The sequence below is a fragment of the Lupinus angustifolius genome, chromosome LG11 (genome assembly GCF_001865875.1).
Source record: "Lupinus angustifolius cultivar Tanjil chromosome LG11, LupAngTanjil_v1.0, whole genome shotgun sequence".
Classification (NCBI taxonomy): Eukaryota; Viridiplantae; Streptophyta; class Magnoliopsida; order Fabales; family Fabaceae; genus Lupinus; species Lupinus angustifolius.
The window spans coordinates 892718-911970 of NC_032019.1; the positions used below are offsets into that span (position 1 = coordinate 892718).

Genomic DNA, 19253 nt, shown 5'->3' on the forward strand with positions numbered 1-19253 from the left:
CTCTAAGTATCAAACTAGACCAAATGTAAAATGTTCGATTCATGAAAACGACACTTGTTGTGGAGACGATCGTGAGTGCAGTGAGTGGGTTGGGTTGGCTTCATACTCTTATAATTATATATTCAATTATTTTTGGGTAGCTTTTCCTTGTATGATGAGGTTGATGTGTCTGAAGTTATAAAAACTTCACAAGCAAATAAAGTGAAGTAACAAGATTATAAGATTTGGCAATGGGGACATGCAAAAACATGCTATTGGCTGAATACAAAACTAACTGAAAATTTATGCATGTGCAATGTGATTCAAGTTAACAAACGCCCATGATGCCCTTAGCAATGCCACTTTGTCTTTACAACCCTTGTTAGTGATTGAGAGAGACCAATACTACTGTTGTTGTAGGACACTTTTTTACAAAAGTTGGCCTTAGCCATACACGAGTCTCACAACTTATGGTCCCCTCTTCCTTAAGTGGTCCTAATTTTCCTAACTTTCTAACTTCTTTAGTCCCACACTTAGAACTCATACTATAGCTGTATAATTTGGTTCAGCTGAAAAACTCAAATACGTTAGCATATTTGAGCGACTCAGTACATGAGACTCCTACTTAATGAGATATAGGGAGATAGATGTACAAAACATAAATGGGAAAAAAAATTCAATTTCTAATCTCTTTAATTCAACCTCTTTTAATAGAGCAAACTATTCTATTTTAATACTCATGACATGTTTATTTTACTTATAAAATATTATGGCATATATAATAAAATGCATGTGTTATATTTTATTCCATTCTAACATCTTTACATAATCTTATCTAAAAGTTTGAACTACTTAGGTTTGAGAAAGACAATTCAATAGGTTGGTGGAACTGCCTCAAGGAGCTTGATATGAGATTTTATTTCATCTCATGATAACTAGCATATCTCCCTTGTTATTGAAGAAAATATGAATGAAAAATGATATAATATATACATATTCAAAATAAAATAGTTTTTCAACAATAAGCAATAAACTTGTATCTATTCTATATAAAATGTAACTAAATTTAGTTAGAAATTTAAACTCTAGAGATCCACAGTGACCTGAATGATAGACATGTGACAATTCTTGCTGCTACAAACAGTGCTTCCCAAAGTGTATATCTTTGTACAGTGTACATATCCAATGTCTTATAGAAATCCCACACATTTTTCACCATCCACCAAGAACACTTAATCCAGTGAGGAACTTGTATCAGCAGTTTCATCCTCGCTAAAGCTAGATGGTATCTGTACAGCAGATCTACATAATCATATAAGATGATGCTGTTACAAAGGATGGCTATAACCAAATATCAACTTGGATAAAAAAACATACCAGCAACAGTAAAATGTTAAAAGAAAAAACCAGCAAAATTTACCTGTTGCACAAATACTACATCCCTTAACCCTATCCCGAAAAACAACCAAGTTATTTCCCCTACATAAGGTTAGTTACATGGATGAAATCACATCATATAAAATTCATGACACGGGCAAAATTCATTTGAAAACAAAATCTAAATTATGAAAATAAATGCTACCAAATAACTCACTAAGAACAAAATCTAAATCATGAAAATGAATGCTAACAGCCAAAAATACATGAGAAACAAGCATAGACATGCAAAGAAGCTTGCAGAATTCTAAGAGGGCCTGGGTAAGCATGTATTCATTAGAAAGACAAAAGCTAACAGATAAATGCCCACCTCTGAATTTTCCTTTGGTCAATCTCAGCAATGGGTGCTTGTTTCACATGGTATTGTTGAAGTGGATCAACTTTAATTCTCTTTGCATCCTGTACAAAGAGCACAGGGAAAATCATTCGCACATGCATGGAAGGAGTGGAGTATCTCAACAGAAAATCAAATAATCCCGTAGTGCATGGACAGGTTAGCTTACACGTCTAAAACTCACCACGATTTCTTTTGAAAGCATCCTTGCTCCATCTGCATTGCGTTGTTGGTTTTTTGCCTTCCTGCTCCCCTTAAACATCTCCTCCTGTACATATGAAACCAAATATGAGCATTTTCAGCAATCTATAAGCAGAATGGACTGATCATTACATATAGAACACACGAAGGAAGTGCAAATAGATTAATGAACCTTTGACATCCTAGTAGGTGTCCCTCTTTCTTCAGTATCAACAGAAATTTGAGAATTACGGACTGAATGTGAAGGCTTGGACTTGACATGTCCACTCCTTTGGACATTCTTCAGATTGAGATTATCATAGCCATGTGGCAGCAAGTCTGTCTGCTTAACCACGAGGTTCTCTTCATAGTGATCGCTATGGTTGGAAGTAGAATCAGATCTCATCCCCTCAACACCAAGCATAACACCTATTCTATGATTCTTAGTGCAATTATAAGCAGATGCTTCTCCATTATCATCTTCAAGCAAATCCAGGGAAGAGTTCCTGGCAGGAAAGTGATTGATACTGTAAAAGGTTTGCCTTTGTTTTATACTGTGCCGAGCTTTCTTATCCTGGAAACCAGAGCCGCCGTGCAAGGAGCCAAAGTCAATCCCTTCTATATGTGAAGGATATCTCTGCAAATACACAAGTGAAAAGAGAGTTGTAAGATAAGACTGTAACATAATTAATCAGGTAGCTGCCCAATCTTTCAAACATGCATCATATATAGTTTAAATATACTGAGCTCTTTAACTTGGCTCATCAAATACAAGAATACACCAGAAAGATCAACTTACAGAGCTAAGACCAGGTTGCCTTTTTACAGGGGAGATATCTGGAGAATTTGGAAGAGCAGGATTTGCAACACCGAACGGTTCTGCCATAGTATTCATTAGATTAGAAAGTAATAATCTCAATCTATTCATAGTTAGAAACAAGATCTAGGATTATGTGAGAGAGAAAATAAAATCCTCACAGCTTAGCTAAGAGGAAATATTTCCAGCAAAATGTATAAAGAGCAAAAACAAACTCTCTTGACCTAAACAAGCAGAACAGTAAACTATATAGAGATTAAAATTTTAACAGCAAACTACATAGAGGTTAAAATTTTAAGGCCCAGCTATGAACTTTGACACCTATGAATCACGGCCACTTTCAAATAGCCGTTGTGTTCATGTCAGGCTCGTACTCAGATCAGATGCCGTACGGGTACTTTTGGATAATCTTAGATGCATTCTACAATTTTTTCACTTTCACTTTTTGAACTTTATACCAATATAGATGGAAACATTACAATAATTCGATAAATATTAGCATTTTATTATGTTTAGCATGAATGATGCTAATTTTCAAAATATTATTTATCTTACTATTTAATATTTATGTTTTTTATGTTAACCTTATACTAACTTTATATATTGCATATCAAATAACCATGAGTCAGGTTTGGTGTGAAAACATTTATTAGCTTATTCTAGAGAGAAAAAACCCTGTCATGCCCAGTTCTATCCTTCTTAAGCATTCACTGCCTATTACATAAAAATAATGCCAAATATAACCTTTTTCACAATGTGACATATGTGGCATATTCCTTTAGTACAAAGAAGCAGCTATATAATGTTTCAACACTAAACAACATTTTAGTGTATCAGAACAAAATGAATGAGTATGAGACTTGGAAAAATGGGAGAATAGAAGATGCTACAACATACCATGAACCGGACCTGCATTTTGGCCTTCAAATGCCCTTGGAGGGAGAGGATCAAAGTCAACACCAAGTAGCGGACCATCTTCCCGATAATTCCTTCCTAATTGCTTCTTAACGGCAGTTATAGCAGCATTTTCTATCTCACCCTTCACTTTCAAATATCCTGATGGTTTATGTCTCATGTTAATTGCACTCTTGGGATTTAGGGGTGGAAGAGCTCTCGTAGATGTTAGATATCTAGAAGACTCCATATCATATGGATCCTGGCCTTGAGGGAACATCATATCTTGCAAATATGAGCTACTCTCAGATGAAGTGTCCTCCATTTCAGTGACATTTTCTGTAAATTTGTTCCTATGTCCATAGGCCATATCTGCAGCTGAAAAACCATTATTGTGTATGCCTTGGCTCTCAACCTCTTTGGGATCCAGATACTTATAATCACCATGTTTAGTGCTTCCACATGAATCTTGGCCAAGTCCACTACCACGATCCTGGATGACACCGCTGGAACGATCTTGTCGGCAATTAACAACTGCTTCATCTTTCAACAATCTTTTATCTTTTAACCTTCTGTGGCAAAACCATCCAGATACTTGTTTTTCTGTCAACCCTAACTCCACAGCAAGTTCCGCTTTCATTTCTTCTGTGGGATATTTATGCTCTGGAAACAGGTAAAAATAATTCCTCAAAAACAATAACACTTAGCAAGATGAAGTAAAGTCGACGTGACAAAATAGTACACCTACCATTATAAAATTTCTCCAGGCCTGCAACTTGGACAGGTGTTTTGAGCTTTCTTTTCTTATTTTTCATAAGTTTCCACTTGGAAACATTATTTTCTCCTGATTGCAATTCACATGATTCTAAACACAAATAGACAGGAAGTTGCACGTGTTAGAATGGAAAATAATAATTACCATATGCAAGAAGATACAAAAACCAATCAACATCTTATGCAATATCAGGATATCAGCCGCTGAATTTGATCCACAAATGTCATGAAACCACATATTTGATCATATGCTTAACAGTGGTGAGTGATGACAACATGAAAAGGAAGGATGCATGGGCAATTGAAGTCAAGCTACTCGAGAAATTTTCATAAGAGCCACATAGCTGTTTCCTCTAAATATCGAATAAACATCTACTTGTCTGGATAATCAAATATTTATAAGAAAATATTTTTCAATTAGATTTTTTTTTACAAGAAACCTGCATAGTTCAAAACCAGCTTCGATGATATAGATCCTCCGATAACAATTTCAACAGGATGGGAAGTTGTCACATAAGATTACCAGTGAGTTAATAAAAGATAGCTATTGAATTGCATCCTTAGCTGCGAAATTCATGGTCTCAGTAAATGCAACAGTTCAGTGTTTACTTTCATCAAATCAGTGATTCATACATGCACTGTGTATTAGTGTGCAACCCCACATAACCAGTTTATCATATGTCGACAATCAACATATTGACATCAAGCAATTTTTGGCAAAAAATTAAATGGTATCTCCTGCATAAAGTATATATATTATTGAAAGAAATGTCATTCAGACATGTGACTTAACTTGTGTGATTGGGTTAACATGTCAATGCAGAGAGCTGCATTCTTAGACTGAGCATTGGCAATTGTAAAATTATGGCCAGACCCGCAAAGTACAACCAAGCAGTTCAAAATATTATTAAGAATGAAAATGTATATCCATTCATCCAAAGTATTTGTGTCTATTCTGGATATGAACACATTCCATTAAAAATCTATGTCATGCAAATGTTCACCATATATTGAAAACATTTATAACAAGAAAAGTTGGCATTTACATTATCCATATACAACCAATGGTAATATTTCTTGTATAAAAATTTAACTGTGATTTTCCTACATCAAAAACCAAATACAACCAGCTAATTTCTAACTACTAATCAGTTAATCTGTTTCCTATAACATTATAGTTTTCTAATCTCAGCTCAGCAAAAATAAGAATAGAAATTTTCTAATCACATATAGTCTTTCATAAAGAAACCATGGTTTGTGAACAACACCAGTGCAAATGGTGGAACAAAAACAACAATAACAACCAAACCATGTCCCAAACAGAAAGCAGATCCAAGCTTAGACACCATTCATGGTCATTGAAAAACCAAACAAAACGTGGAACAGAAAAATGTATGATGAAAAACATCAAACATAAAATTTCAATTATGATCAAAATTACTCAAACGGGTTTTTGACCCAAACACAATGACCCCAGATTGAAACCCTCGGTGCCAAATCCACCATTGCAACAATCTCCTTAATAATGCTAACAAATCATAATCTAGGGTTTTCATCAAATCATTCATTCAACTTTTTATTTTTTTGAAGAAACAATTAAAGAGCGAAATTGGAGAAATAAAACAATACCTTCCATGGGTTTGAGGGATTGTGGTGAATCTCACGTCTCTGTGCAAGTTTTGGAGGCAAAGGTGTAAGAATTTTTCAGTGGCTTCTTAGAAAATCGATGCGCCAAAACTAGTAGCAAATGTAACATTGATATTAATATATTTATTTTTATTGTTATTTTATGTGTTTTGAAATTGACTCTCTAATAAGGCTTAGGAACACATGAAGGAGCTTCTAGTTCATGAACAGGAATATCAAACAAAATATCAATTTGTCCTATCCTAAAAAACCATAAGTTATACTTGAAGTGTTATAAAAATCGACTCACACTAATTGACTTGATTAGATTAACTATGAATCAGGTACTTGATCGCTCTGAGCTTCTAATCGGTTTTGTATTCATATTGAAATGACTCGTTCAACTCGATCGATTTAAACATATAATCGATAACTTAGATGGTCGAACCGGTTGGATCTGTCAAGTTAATCAAAAAACTATTTTTTTATAAACAATCAAAACGATATCTTTTGAGATGAAAGAAAAGTGGTTTGAACTTATTTGTAGTTATATTTAATATTTGTTAGCTTATGTTCTAGCAAGACTTTGTTGTTTAATTAGATTTTAAACTTGGTTGTGAGTTTTTGTTTGTAATAACATTATAAAACCTAGGTTGGTTAATAATGTTTTCAACTTTATTTGTGATGTTTTGTAGTATTGAAATCTTTTTCAATCATTATAATATTTTTAATGTAAGTTGATTCAACGGGTCCAATCACTAACTCAGTGATTTAATGAATGACTCATTAATTGAGTACTATGACTAGTCATTGACTAGCTCGAATTTAATAACACTCGTTATTGGTATCTTAACATGTATGAAAATATAGATTAAAACAAGAGAAAAAAATAAAGCATAAATAATATGGTATAAAAGTTTATTTTAAATTTTTTGTATCATTTACTATTGATATTGATATTTAGTCATCATTACTAACAACAATATAATTAATAATTATATATTAATTATATATAAATATTTATACTAACAATATATATATATATATTATTAAAATAATATCATATTTTAGATATTACATATAAAATGCTATTAACATCAAGTTTTTTGATGTCGATAAGATACTCATTAGTTCATCTATCAATATTTATTTACGAGTATCTAATATTTTTTCAAGTATAATTATATATTTTATAATAATCAACATATATAAATTATTATATAATTAATATTATATATATATATATATTTGTTAATTTAATAACTAAATATTATTATAAATTATTTATCATAAATAAATTTATAAATATTTTTGAGAAGTATATCATAATATTTTTGCTCATTATAGTATTTTTTACATATATTTTCTCCAGCCATTCCATAATTTGTGTCACTCTTCGTGTTATGGGTTTGTGATTGATCAAAAAAATACTTAATAGTTAAAATTAACTTAAATAAAAAAAATTTGACCAATCACAGTCTATGGCACATTGAGTGATACAAATTGTGTGATATATCGTATATTCCCATTAACCTTGACCCTATGAAGTTAAGGTAATATCGGGTCGGGTGAAGGGTTATAACCCAACGACTGTGATGTTGCATCCCCAACACTCTCTCGACTTCAATGGCGACACTGAAACTGACACAAAACCAACACCAACACTTTTTCACACCCTTCTCTTCCTTACACCTTTTTCTACACTCTTTCTCCTCTCTCCCACTCCATAACCCTAACCCTAACCCTAATCCCAACCAAAACCATAACATTTCTCTCTCACAAGAGTTTTTGGTCGAAAAAGTTATCTTCGCATTAAACCAAAACAACCCCACCTCACTCCGCAACCTCTTTCTCCGTTCCACACCCGACCCATCATCACTCGTCCTTCAAATTCTTCATCGATGCCGTCAAGATCCAATTTTGACCCACAGATTCGTCCAATCACTTTCTTCCACGTGTCCCAATCTCAACCACTCGTCCCTCTCCTTCTCCGCTATGATCCACGTCCTCGTACGGTCCAAGAAGCTTCCAGAAGCTCAGTCACTCGTTCTCAGAATGATTCGAAAAAGCGGCGTTACCCGTGTTCAGATAATTGAATCATTGGCTTCGGTTACTGATTATGGGGATTTGAATTTGAATTGTGTTTTTGATTTGTTGGTAAGGACTTATGTTCAAGCTAGGAAATTGAGAGAAGGGTCTGAAGCTTTTCACATTTTGAGGAGTAAAGGGTTTTGTGTTTCTATAAATGCTTGTAATGCTCTTCTTGGTGCACTTGTGAAGGTTGGGTGGGTTGATTTGGCATTGAATGTGTATGAAAGTGTTGTCACTAGTGGGATTCATATGAATGTTTATACTCTAAATATCATGGTTAATGCTTTGTGTAAAGATGGTAGAATGGATCATGTTAAGGGTTTCTTGTCAAAAATGGAGGTTAAAGGAGTTTTTCCTGATTCTGTTACTTATAATACTTTGATCAATGGACATTGTCGCCGAGGGCTAATGTCAGAGGCTTTCGAGTTGATGGATGCTATGTTGAGTAAAGGGTTGAAGCCTGGTCTCTTTACTTATAATGCTATTATCAATGGTTTGTGCAAGAAGGGTGATTACGAGAGAGGGAAGGAGGTTTTGGATGAGATGTTGGGGATCGGGTTGAGTCCTGATGCAGCTACTTTTAACCCACTGTTGGTGGAAAGTTGTAGGAAGGATGATATTTGTGAGGCTGAAAAGATTTTTAATGAAATTTTGCGACGTGGGGTTGTTCCTGATGTGATTAGTTTCAGCTCGGTTATAGGGGTGTTCTCCCGGAATGGATACCTTGATCGTGCATTAGCGTATTTTAGGAATATGAAGGGCGCTGGTTTGGTTCCTGATACTGTGATTTATACTATTCTTATTGATGGGTATTGTAGAAATGGCAACATGTCCGAGGCTTTGAAAATGAGGAATGAAATGGTGGAGCAGGGTTGCGTTATGGATGTGGTTACATATAATACTCTGTTGAATGGTTTGTGTAGGGGGAAGATGCTTGTTGATGCTGATGAATTATTTAAGGAGATGGTGGAAAGGGGAGTTTTTCCCGATTTCTACACTCTCACCACTCTCATTCATGGCTACTGTAAGGATGGAAACATGACTAAAGCGCTAAGCTTGTTCGAGAGTATGACACAACGGAACCTTAAGGCTGATGTTGTGACTTATAATACCTTGATTGATGGCTTCTGCAAAATCGGTGAAATGAAAAAGGCTAAAGAGTTGTGGAGTGATATGATAAACAGGGATATATTACCGAACTACATATCCTTTAGCATATTAATAAATGGATTTTGCAGTTTAGGCCTTGTCTCTGAAGCATTCAGGTTGTGGGATGAAATGGTAGAAAAAGGTATTAAACCCACCATGGTTACTTGTAATACCATTATAAAGGGCTATTTGCGGGCTGGCAATGTGTCGAAGGCAGATGACTTCTTGAACAAGATGAGTTTGGAAGGAGTTTTACCCGATTGTGTTACATATAATACTCTTATAAATGGTTTTGTGAAGGAAGAGAACCTGGATAGAGCTTTTGACTTGATTAATGACATGGAAGAACACGGGCTACTGCCTGATGTTTTCACTTACAATGCAATTTTGAGTGGATATTGTAGGCAAGGCAAAATGCAAGACGCCGAAATGGTTTTACGGAAGATGATTGACAAAGGCATCAATCCTGATAGATCAACATACACATCATTGATGAATGGGCATGTCTCTCAAGACAACCTGAAAGAGGCATTTCGTTTCCATGATGAAATGCTGCAAAGGGGATTTGTGCCAGATGACAAATTCTAAGAATTTACTGTTGCACAGCAGCTGTTGAAACGGAACAATCTTTGTTCTAAATTCCCCAATATAAAAGTAGGGTATTTTATCAAAATTTGCCTCATTCTATTATAAGCCTTGGTTTTGTATCCTTGTGATGATTTACTCATGTTAATGTATTTTTGTTATGTGCTAGGTCTAATTGTGGACTATGGCTGTGCTATTCCTTGGTCCAGGTTCTGCATATCCAAGGAAGCTGAACCTCGGTGCATGCCTGCTGCCCTACCATAACATATAAGGCAAACCTTGGAACCTTGGTTGGTAACAAATAAAGAAAAAGGAGATGCTTGTGTTCTATAAAGTATAAACTACGCAGTTATGAACGCCTCAATGATGTTTCCTTCATGCTCATAAAGCTAATATTTTCTATGTTGGAGAGGCACCCTCTGTTGAACTACCAAAGAAAAAGGGTACCTTTACATGGAATTTATAGTTTCTTCTTTATTGATGTAAATCATGTGATTGCAAATTGCAATTATAAAGCATACCAAGATTGTGAGTTAAAGCATTCTTTGTTGCTGACCATGTGAGAAATTGGCCACAGTCACCACCTAAGGGCTTCTCATGTTATATTGTGAGTTAAAAAAGCATTCTTGATTAGGAATGAGTGGATTTTAGCAATAATAATGGTGCTGCCTTGTACTGAGTCTACATTGTGAGGGACCATTCTAACACATGCCCTGTCTCCCCAACAAATAAACTTGTTCTCAAAACAGTACATACAAACAAATTCACCCTATACTAACTGGATATCTAATGTTTTGAATATAATCCTCTCAAGTGCTGATGAGAAAGTGTTTTAAAAACAAAGGTAAATTTAACTTATTATAACACATTCATATTCATGTTTCTAATTATAATGAAATAATATTTTTTCATCTAAAACAAATAAAGAAATAATAATTCTTCTCTCCTCGTCCAATGTTTTATTTAATATTGTTTTTTATACTCTTAGCAAATCATCTATCATTTATATCATAATCACTATTGACTCTCTGATAAATTGATGGTGATTTTAGGTTTCACTAGGAGTTACACAGAATGATGTGATAGATTGATGGTGATTTTATAGGAATAACAAGAGAATTTTAGGTAGCCTTTTAGGCACCAAAGCATGCAACCATGATGTACTACTCTTATACCCTAGTATATGGGCTACAAAAACAATCCAGAAATTGTAGAAAGGAAGAAGATGATGATGGTGATGAGAAAGAAAGGTAGGGAACATGAATAACAACATACATTCATTGATTGGAGTAAGGATCCTCGTTATTGCATGTTTTCTTATTCACTGCTCCATTCCTGCACTCAAATATCTCACATAGCTAGCTTTTGGGTGGAAGGACAACGATCACCTGTCCCCAACCGTGTTTTATTCCTGTTATAAACCTATCATATTTTAACTTATGAATAAAAGAAAATTTCTAAAAATAAAACATAACAAAAAAGTCATAATTTGATTGGCTTGAGATATAGAATGAGACATCATTCAAAATAGGTGATCCCGGTCCTTGACATACATGTGCACCAATGCACAAGTACTACTCATCACTATATTAAATATATTTCATCCATTACAATCATTTTACTACAAAGAAACACTTTTACTATTGAAAACACATATAAAATTAGATATTTGTCTATCCATTAGTAGAGAGGATCCTTATTCATAAAATATATCACCTTAAGTCAACGTGTGGGATTCGCATTTCCAAATGAGACAACATAAAAAAAACATCAAAAACAAAAAAAAACACAACAATTTCTTATTCTTCAATAATAATAAATATTAAATCATGATCCATAGCCCAATTGTGTAATATGTTAAGTAGGCCTAAGCCCAATTATATTGGGCCAGTGCAACCGAAAAAGCACAGAAAATGAGAAAAAGAATAATTCTGGAGCATCTGCGTTGTTCCATTTTCTCTTTCTTTTTGTTCTTCCCTTTATATGTCACGACATGTTTGAATTGTGAAGCTGCAATTTCATTTCCCAATCTTACATCTCTCTCTCTCTCTCTCTCTCTCACTATGTCTTCACTTGAGGAAATTCATGACCAACAACAACTCCTCCTTATCCACGATCTTCACGATCTTTCCCTCAAACCTCAGGTATTATCAATTTTATCAATTTCATTTTTTTTGGGATTGTCGGTGGAATTAGGTTTTTTGGCGGTGGAATTAGGTATTTGTGTTGAATGATTTTGGTGATGTTATTTTGTTAATCAGAGTGAGATGGCAGCACGTGAATGTGAGAAACAGCATGAAGGGATTTGTGCGATTTGTTTGGATAAGATAGTTCTTCAGGAAATGGCTCTTGTAAAAGGTTGCGAGCATGCTTACTGGTTTGTCTCACCCATTTCTTCTTTACTTACTTACCTTTTCAATAATACTTTTATTTATATAAAACAATTTGATAAAATTGTAGAATTATCAGAACATGACAATGGCATACATGTGTGGCTAAAATTCTATGTTTGGTCTTTTATCTAATACTGAATCACACATATTTAAAATATGAACAATGAAGTTATTTGAACAATAAAGAGATCAAACCAAAGAGAACAGAACATTATGTTCCATTCGGTTATACTCGTGTGCCCCACTGCCCCTGTAAGTTGGGAGTGATTCATTTAATCATTGATGGTGTATTTCATTTCTCGAAGTTGGGAGTATTTCATTCTCGGGCAGTACTCATTTTTGTCCTATTGTGCAGTATTTTGTACCTAGGATTGTGTGCATGTGGGAACTTGTTGGTCCTTATTTCCACTGCTTTAGAATTAGAAAGACTTTTTGCAGAGTAATATCCCATCTCGCCGTATATTTTGTTCTGACGAGATCTCTGTTGTGCATATGTCGATTTTTATTTGACTGTAATGTTGTTCTTTTACCTAGACTAGGTGCACAACCTTTTTATTTGAATGACTATTATGATCTTGTTTGTAGAAACCTGTAACTTGTTTTTTACTTATTTGTGGATGGCATGTTTATGTTTTGTAGTGTGACATGCATCCTTCGCTGGGCCACATACCGTCAGAATGCCACTTGCCCTCAGTGTAAGCATCCATTTGAGTTCCTCAATGTTCATCGCTCACTCGATGGAAGGTAATAACTGATGTCTTTGTTTTTCTGCTCTTAATTTTTATGGATTTATTTAGCCAATGATTTTGGGTCTATCTTTACTCCCATTGAAGAATGTAAAGATGAATATGGTATATCTGGTCGTATTTTGGAATAACTTAGACATTGGTGTCTAGTTGTTTAATATGGAAGTTTTTATCTGTCTGGTTGAGATTTCACTGATAAATAATTATAGATAAACTTAGTTTTCCTGATCACTGAAATAATATACAGCTGGCTTGCTTGGCTGCCTTGCAACCTATTGCTGACCAATTTAATTTAAGCTAGATTTCTAAATTGGTTTAGGCTCCAAAATGCCAAAATAAAATGATATTCTGGATTCTAAAATGTGCAATCTTATTCTTAACAATGAAGGTATTCTTTCATATTGGCGTCTTTAACGTTTGTCAAATTCATCAGCTTCTATAATAATGTTTTGGTACAGGAACTTCTATTAATTTTTTAAGTCCAAATATATGGATGTAATAAATGACAGATTAATGTAGCATATGAGACTACTTTATTTTTAGCAACTAATAAGGTATGAGAAGGAAGCACAATGAATAGCATGGTATGTTACATTGTTCAGTTACTTATTCAAAATTTTCACCATCCGATTCATGCTTTTGTATTGGTCCAACTCATTCAATATCACTTCGTAACTAAAGTGTTCTTATGTATTAGGCTATTGCCATTTCTCTATTTTATTGGTTAATATTGTCCTGTTATTTCTTTTTGCCTATCATTTCTACTGATGCTTAATTGAAAGGAATGGTCAAGATTGTATTGTTTGTCTTCTTTGTAGTTTGGCTGAAAGCTAAATTTATGTGCTCACTGCTTAACCTTGATACTTTAACAGCATCCATGATTACATGTTTGAGGAAAGTCTTTGCCTACTACTTAGAGCTCCTTGGTTTAAACCTTTAGTAGTTGAAGATCATGTGCATCATGAAGATGTATATGATGATGACATTGGAAACTACTATCAGTATGAGTATGGGTTTGATTATGAAGATGACGATGAAGATCTAGATGAAGTTTACTTTGGTGGCTCAGCAAGTCTTCGCATTGGTAACCGTAGATGGGGAGATAATGGTTATGTTAGGGCTGGCCGTCTTGAAGCTAGGCCGGCCTACCGAACAAACTTCCAAGAATCAGGAGCTGGTTCATCTCGTGGGGCAAAGAAGAAAGCGGCTCGAAAAAGTACAACAAACCTCCAAGAATCAGGAAGTAGTTCATCTCGTGAGCCAAAGAAGAAAGAGGCTGTAGAAAGTGCAACAAACCTCCAAGAATCAGGAGCTAGTTCATCTTGTGAGCCAAAGAAGAAAGAGGCTGCTGAAAGTACAACAGGGCGACGAGCCAAGAGGGCATTGAAACGCGAAGCCGCTGATATAGCAGCTGCAGCAAAGCATCAACAGCATTTGGTAAGGTTGGGCAGGAAATGATTCAATACTTTGTTTTAATATGATACCAGAACTTGAACTCCCTCTACTGTACAGTGTTTATGGGCTTTACTCTTTGAAGCAATGTACCATAACTGGGGGAAATATTTTAGAATAATTGCTTGGTAGGTGGTTGGTTCCTTGGGTGTAAAGGTGGAGGGAATTTCTACCTCACTTAAGCATTGAACATTTTATGTTTTCTAATTAGTTGACTTACTCTGAATACAGTTAGTTGCATGTAGTTCTTTGTGCTGATCAAGTTGATCATGACACTATATGATATTGATGTATGTTTCTAGTCTCTACGTTCAAAGTTGCTATAAATTTGAAACTAGCAAGTGGAAGAACGAATTGTAGTTGAGTGAAAAGTTTGGGTGAATCTTGTAATCGAATTGCTTAGCTGATTAAACATTACAATTTGATTCATGCTAATAAAAGGTTGAGATATAGACATGTTTTAGCAAATGCAATTGTTCAACTTAGTTCTTATTGTTAGGTTCCAGTTTAATTTTAAGCTTCACATCCCTAAAGAATCATGAATCTAGAGGTGCAGTTAAAGAATAAATCATATAAGCACCTTCTTTTTTAATTTAGATGTGAGACACTATTTATTTATTGGGGGATAAATGTGAGATTACTTGATTAGGTGGGACCGTGTCTATATATGAACTGACTGTATAAGAGTTTTATACATTAACTTTTCAAAAAAGTATTATATATGAATGATAGATGATATATTAACGAGGAAGTGTCATATATTGCAAGTAAATTCAATAATTTTGTAATCTTTGGCATTCTTAAGAAATCTTCTTTAGAAAAATGCTCTCTTGGTATGGATCAAGTAACATGTATTGCAAGTCAAGTTGAAAAGGTAAGCTCTTGTTCAATTAACTTGGAATTATGCCTATGACCCGATAGAATATATAAACCTTATTTATGCTCTGCCGAAGAATATGTCAGTAAATCAAATTTTACTATAAAGTTCAAAAGATTAGGACTTGTAAATTAATGAATGATAGTTGTTCATGATGAAACCAATGCACTCTATTGCTGCTTCAATAAATGTGCCTCATTGAGATCTTATATTCTTATACCTGCTAAAGGGAGTTTTCCCCTGACAAGTTCAAAACTTTAAACTGACTTTGTTTTAATTTGTAATCATTTACTGAATTAATTGATCGTAATAGGAATGGTGAGAGAGTTTGCTGAAGAACTGTGGAATAAGTTTAAAATTATTTGATAGTATATCTAATGAAAAGAAAAGTTGTTTTTTAGGACAAACTTTTGGGACATTTTAGTTTTCTAATTCGACCATCTTTTCAAATTTTTGAGGATCAATTTACGGTTTTTCTATTTTGAGGATCAATTCTCTTGTTGTGATTACAAGATAGACAAGACCATAAAAAGTGGTAGAAAGAGGATTTATATATGACTTCTGTTAGGACTTACATGAGGAGAGTTTAACCCAAAAAATCAGTCTATTAGGTGAGAAAACTTTATGACTTAAGTATCACATTAAATATACTATTTTACTTAATATGAGATTCCTCGTAGTTTCTAAGTCCAAAAATGATAAGTTTGATGTAGTGAATTCCTTTAATGGTTTTATCTTTTAAGAATAGTAGTTCATCATATACACCTCTAGTTGTGGCTTTAATGACTCACAAAGTAGGTAGGAACGAGCCATTTGACACAATTGACACTGATGTGTTCTTTTTCTACCCATTCCTATAATTTTTCTCTTTCTTCCTTTCTACCCTTTTGCAATTGAATTTGGTGAATGGCAATTACCAAAATGCTATTATTAGCACTCAAAGATTATGATGTTGCCAAAATAAGTAGTACATCATTAACAGTTAAAAATAAAAGAGAGCAAACCCCTCTAAAAAATTGTGGGGACAATCACTTTTATTCATGGTGTTATATGCTTACATAATGTTATCTAGTTTGCATGCAGCATAATAACATTTCATATTCTTTACAATGTTTCATAACATAAAACCAATAATTTGTTATGCTAATAATACAACATCTCATTTTTTGATAAAAGAAGGATTCTAATTTCATTCCAAAAAATAAAACAATATCCACTTCCCTTCATAATTTCTCCACCACCATAACACTGTTAAGTCAATTTGCCTTTAGGCCCTGAAGATAGAAAGAGAAAGAGAGAGCAATTGATGTTGTCTCAATATTTGAGTGATAATGAAGATGGTGGCAAGTGGGTCCTCCAATACCAATAGTGTGATTGTAGCAAATTATACGAATAATGATCCTCTCTATTAACGAAGAGACAAATACTTAATTTTACGTGTGTTTTTAATGACAAAAATGTTACTCTATTGTATATAAAGGATAAAAATGTCTTATCATATTATTGTTTACTTTGTTTTTGCAGTATTTATCTTTCCATTAATAGAGAGGATCCTTACTCAGCAAAGTACTGAGTTGAAATGGAAGCTGTATTGTCAAGCAAAGCAAAACCCTCTATCCCCACCCAACACCCAAAGAAAAGTGGCACCAAACAACCAATACATCATTCCCTTCTCTGTTCATTTTCATGCTTCATCCTTCACTTTTCACCTACTCTACCTCAAGGTCTTTAAGCTACTTTTTCTACTTCATGCAACCATTTAAATTCTCCACCTTTCTCTTCATGCTTGTGACTTAATTCATGGATTGTTAACATCTTCAACCACCACAAGGTGAGAAAAATCTCTTCATGGATTTTACTGCTACTACTACTACTATTACCATTCATCTTGCTAGGTGAGAAAACTCTCTTCATGTTATCCTTTATATTTTTCTTATCTTTCCAACTTTCCACTTATTTCAAGCTTGCCCTATAATCAAATATTGTATTTTTATCATCTATGCCTTCAGTAGTGTGATCATTGATGAACCAAATATCTACACAAACTCTGTTTCTGTTCTGTTTCATAATTCTGAAGACCTTCTGATTGGTTATAAAACAAGATTTGAAGCCATAACACAGGTTATTATGGATTCATTCAATCATAGTCATCAGAATACCAGGTTTAGATACAATCCAAATTTCAGCACTGATGGAGATGATGGTGCTGAGTTCCAAGGGATTCTTGATATTTTTGTTCATCATGCTAGGAATATTCATAACATATGCATCTATGATAATCAGGATGTATATGCCAAATTCTCACTTACATACAACCCGGACGAGACTCTCTCCACAAGAATCATCAATGGAGGTGGAAAAAACCCAACATTTAATGAAAACTTGAGGATGAAGATTACTCAAATGGATGCTGTTCTGAAGTGTGAGATTTGGATGTTTAGTAGGGCAAGAAATCACTTGGAAGACCAGCTATTGGGATTTTCTTTGGTCCAAATTTCACAAATTTTTGGCAAAGGAAAGGTGACTGAAGATTATAGTATTTCCTCCACTGATCTTTTCCATTCTCCTGCAGGAACTGTCCAATTAACACTGTCACTAGACACATCTTTTGCAGCCAATTCCTCAATGAACTTGGTATCTGAATCAGCAAAGAACTCATCTATATCTTCAGAAGTTGTTTTGCTTGATAGAAAAATCTCACAAGTTATGTTGGACTCAGCTGAGACTGAGTATTCTAGAATTGAATTTCCTGATCTTAGTGTGGTAAAACAGAACCAGCAAATGGTTGCTGAGTACTTCAATTTGGCTTCTCATGGTTCTATGTCCATACCATTTCTCCACCTAGGTGCATCTTCTCAACTTGATGATTATGAAATGACTATGAGTTCACCAGCTGAGTCCATTTCTCCGAATGATAGCATTCGGAATTCCGGGTTCTTAAGCTCTACTACAACAAGCTTAAGTGGTGATAGAAACTCAGCTGATTCAGTTGAGAAAAAGAATCATTTGGCATCAAATTCTGTTGATGTGTCAGTCACAATTGAAACTAGTCATAACTTTGGTGCTTGTCCAGATACACCAACTTCCAAGAAAGAAGTTGAAGCCAAAGATGACACAAAAGCAAAGTTCTCAAGCAAGGAAAAGGAAAGCAAAAATGATAGGAGTAACATAGAAGCTGCAAAATTTGGTGAAGTTTTTTCAACACCATTAGGGAACATTAATATGGAAGCTGAGCAAAATATTATGCAGAAGCAAATAGTGGACATGTATATGAGAAGCATGCAACAGTTTACTGAGTCATTGGCAAAAATGAAGCTACCAATGAACCTTGACAAATCTGAAAGAGAAAAAGATCATGGTGATGTGATTCAAAATCATGAAAACAGAAAATTAGACAATGATAAGAACAAGAAAAAAGATGGATCACGTGTGTTTTATGGTAGTCGAGCATTCTTCTAATGAACTCTTGTTGCTGAAACATGGAAATGGTTTTGTTATAGCAAGACATGAAAGTTTAGCCTATAATAATATAATAACATAAGGTACCTTAATTTCCTCAGTGATATTTATGATAAAGTTTAGTTTTTTTTTTTCGGTCGTTTATTTGACATACCCTTTTGTTGATGACTGTAATCTCTACATTAGATGTGCCTTTATTGTTGTATGGTTTTCTATAATGTAATCAACTCAATGTTGACACTATAAAGATGTAATGCTTAGTTATCCTTCTCAATAATTATTTATTTTTAGGAATCGAAATCTCTAACCTCGAATCTAGTGGAGTCTTATACTACTAGCCTAATGTTATGATGGTAGACTATTTATTGTTTTCCAATTAAATCTATTTTATGCACTTCAACAATAGCAATTCTTATAATCTTTCTGGGATATCATGTAAATGGTTAAAAACTGATCATCC

The 19253-nt window shown here is 34.2% G+C and overlaps 4 protein-coding genes across 7 annotated transcripts; 3 read left to right on the forward strand and 1 right to left on the reverse strand.

The window, feature by feature from the left end:
- LOC109361332 lies at positions 947–6234 on the reverse strand. 3 transcript variants are annotated; one of them, XM_019606787.1, is made up of 8 exons: positions 6045–6234; positions 4390–4509; positions 3645–4304; positions 2730–2809; positions 2124–2567; positions 1935–2015; positions 1727–1815; positions 947–1281 (listed from the first exon to the last, which is right to left on the reverse strand). In XM_019606787.1, the coding sequence occupies exons 1-8, from the start codon at positions 6049–6051 to the stop codon at positions 1212–1214; spliced, it is 1551 nt and encodes a 516-aa protein (XP_019462332.1). In that variant the 5' UTR covers positions 6052–6234; the 3' UTR covers positions 947–1211. The 3 variants fall into 3 exon arrangements, with proteins under 3 accessions (XP_019462332.1, XP_019462331.1, XP_019462330.1); XM_019606786.1 differs by having other exon boundaries at positions 1935–2018; positions 4390–4506; positions 6045–6227; XM_019606785.1 differs by having other exon boundaries at positions 1935–2018; positions 6045–6227.
- On the forward strand, positions 7619–10276 carry LOC109360546 (pentatricopeptide repeat-containing protein At5g01110). 2 transcript variants are annotated; one of them, XM_019605513.1, is made up of 2 exons: positions 7619–9935; positions 10036–10276. In XM_019605513.1, the coding sequence occupies exon 1, from the start codon at positions 7668–7670 to the stop codon at positions 9867–9869; it is 2202 nt and encodes a 733-aa protein (XP_019461058.1). In that variant the 5' UTR covers positions 7619–7667; the 3' UTR covers positions 9870–9935; positions 10036–10276. The 2 variants fall into 2 exon arrangements, with proteins under 2 accessions (XP_019461058.1, XP_019461060.1); XM_019605515.1 differs by having other exon boundaries at positions 10076–10269.
- LOC109360548 lies at positions 11822–14823 on the forward strand. Its single transcript, XM_019605517.1, has 4 exons — positions 11822–12010; positions 12128–12243; positions 12899–13003; positions 13878–14823. The coding sequence occupies exons 1-4, from the start codon at positions 11930–11932 to the stop codon at positions 14461–14463; spliced, it is 888 nt and encodes a 295-aa protein (XP_019461062.1). The 5' UTR covers positions 11822–11929; the 3' UTR covers positions 14464–14823.
- LOC109360547 lies at positions 17197–19016 on the forward strand. The gene has a single exon (XM_019605516.1). It carries the CDS (start codon positions 17462–17464, stop codon positions 18791–18793), a length of 1332 nt encoding a protein of 443 aa, XP_019461061.1. The 5' UTR covers positions 17197–17461; the 3' UTR covers positions 18794–19016.

Coding starts and splice junctions, on each gene's coding strand:
- LOC109361332 (XM_019606785.1), bottom strand. Junction 2,810..3,644: donor AAATGCAGGTCCGGTTCATG/GTATGTTGTAGC, acceptor ATACTATGGCAG/AACCGTTCGGTGTTGCAAAT. Junction 1,816..1,934: donor TGCTTTCAAAAGAAATCGTG/GTGAGTTTTAGA, acceptor CTCTTTGTACAG/GATGCAAAGAGAATTAAAGT.
- LOC109360546 (XM_019605513.1), top strand. CDS start 7,668: ATGGCGACACTGAAACTGACACAAAACCAACACCAACACTTTTTCACA.
- LOC109360548 (XM_019605517.1), top strand. CDS start 11,930: ATGTCTTCACTTGAGGAAATTCATGACCAACAACAACTCCTCCTTATC. Junction 12,011..12,127: donor ATCTTTCCCTCAAACCTCAG/GTATTATCAATT, acceptor TTTGTTAATCAG/AGTGAGATGGCAGCACGTGA. Junction 12,244..12,898: donor GGTTGCGAGCATGCTTACTG/GTTTGTCTCACC, acceptor TATGTTTTGTAG/TGTGACATGCATCCTTCGCT.
- LOC109360547 (XM_019605516.1), top strand. CDS start 17,462: ATGGATTCATTCAATCATAGTCATCAGAATACCAGGTTTAGATACAAT.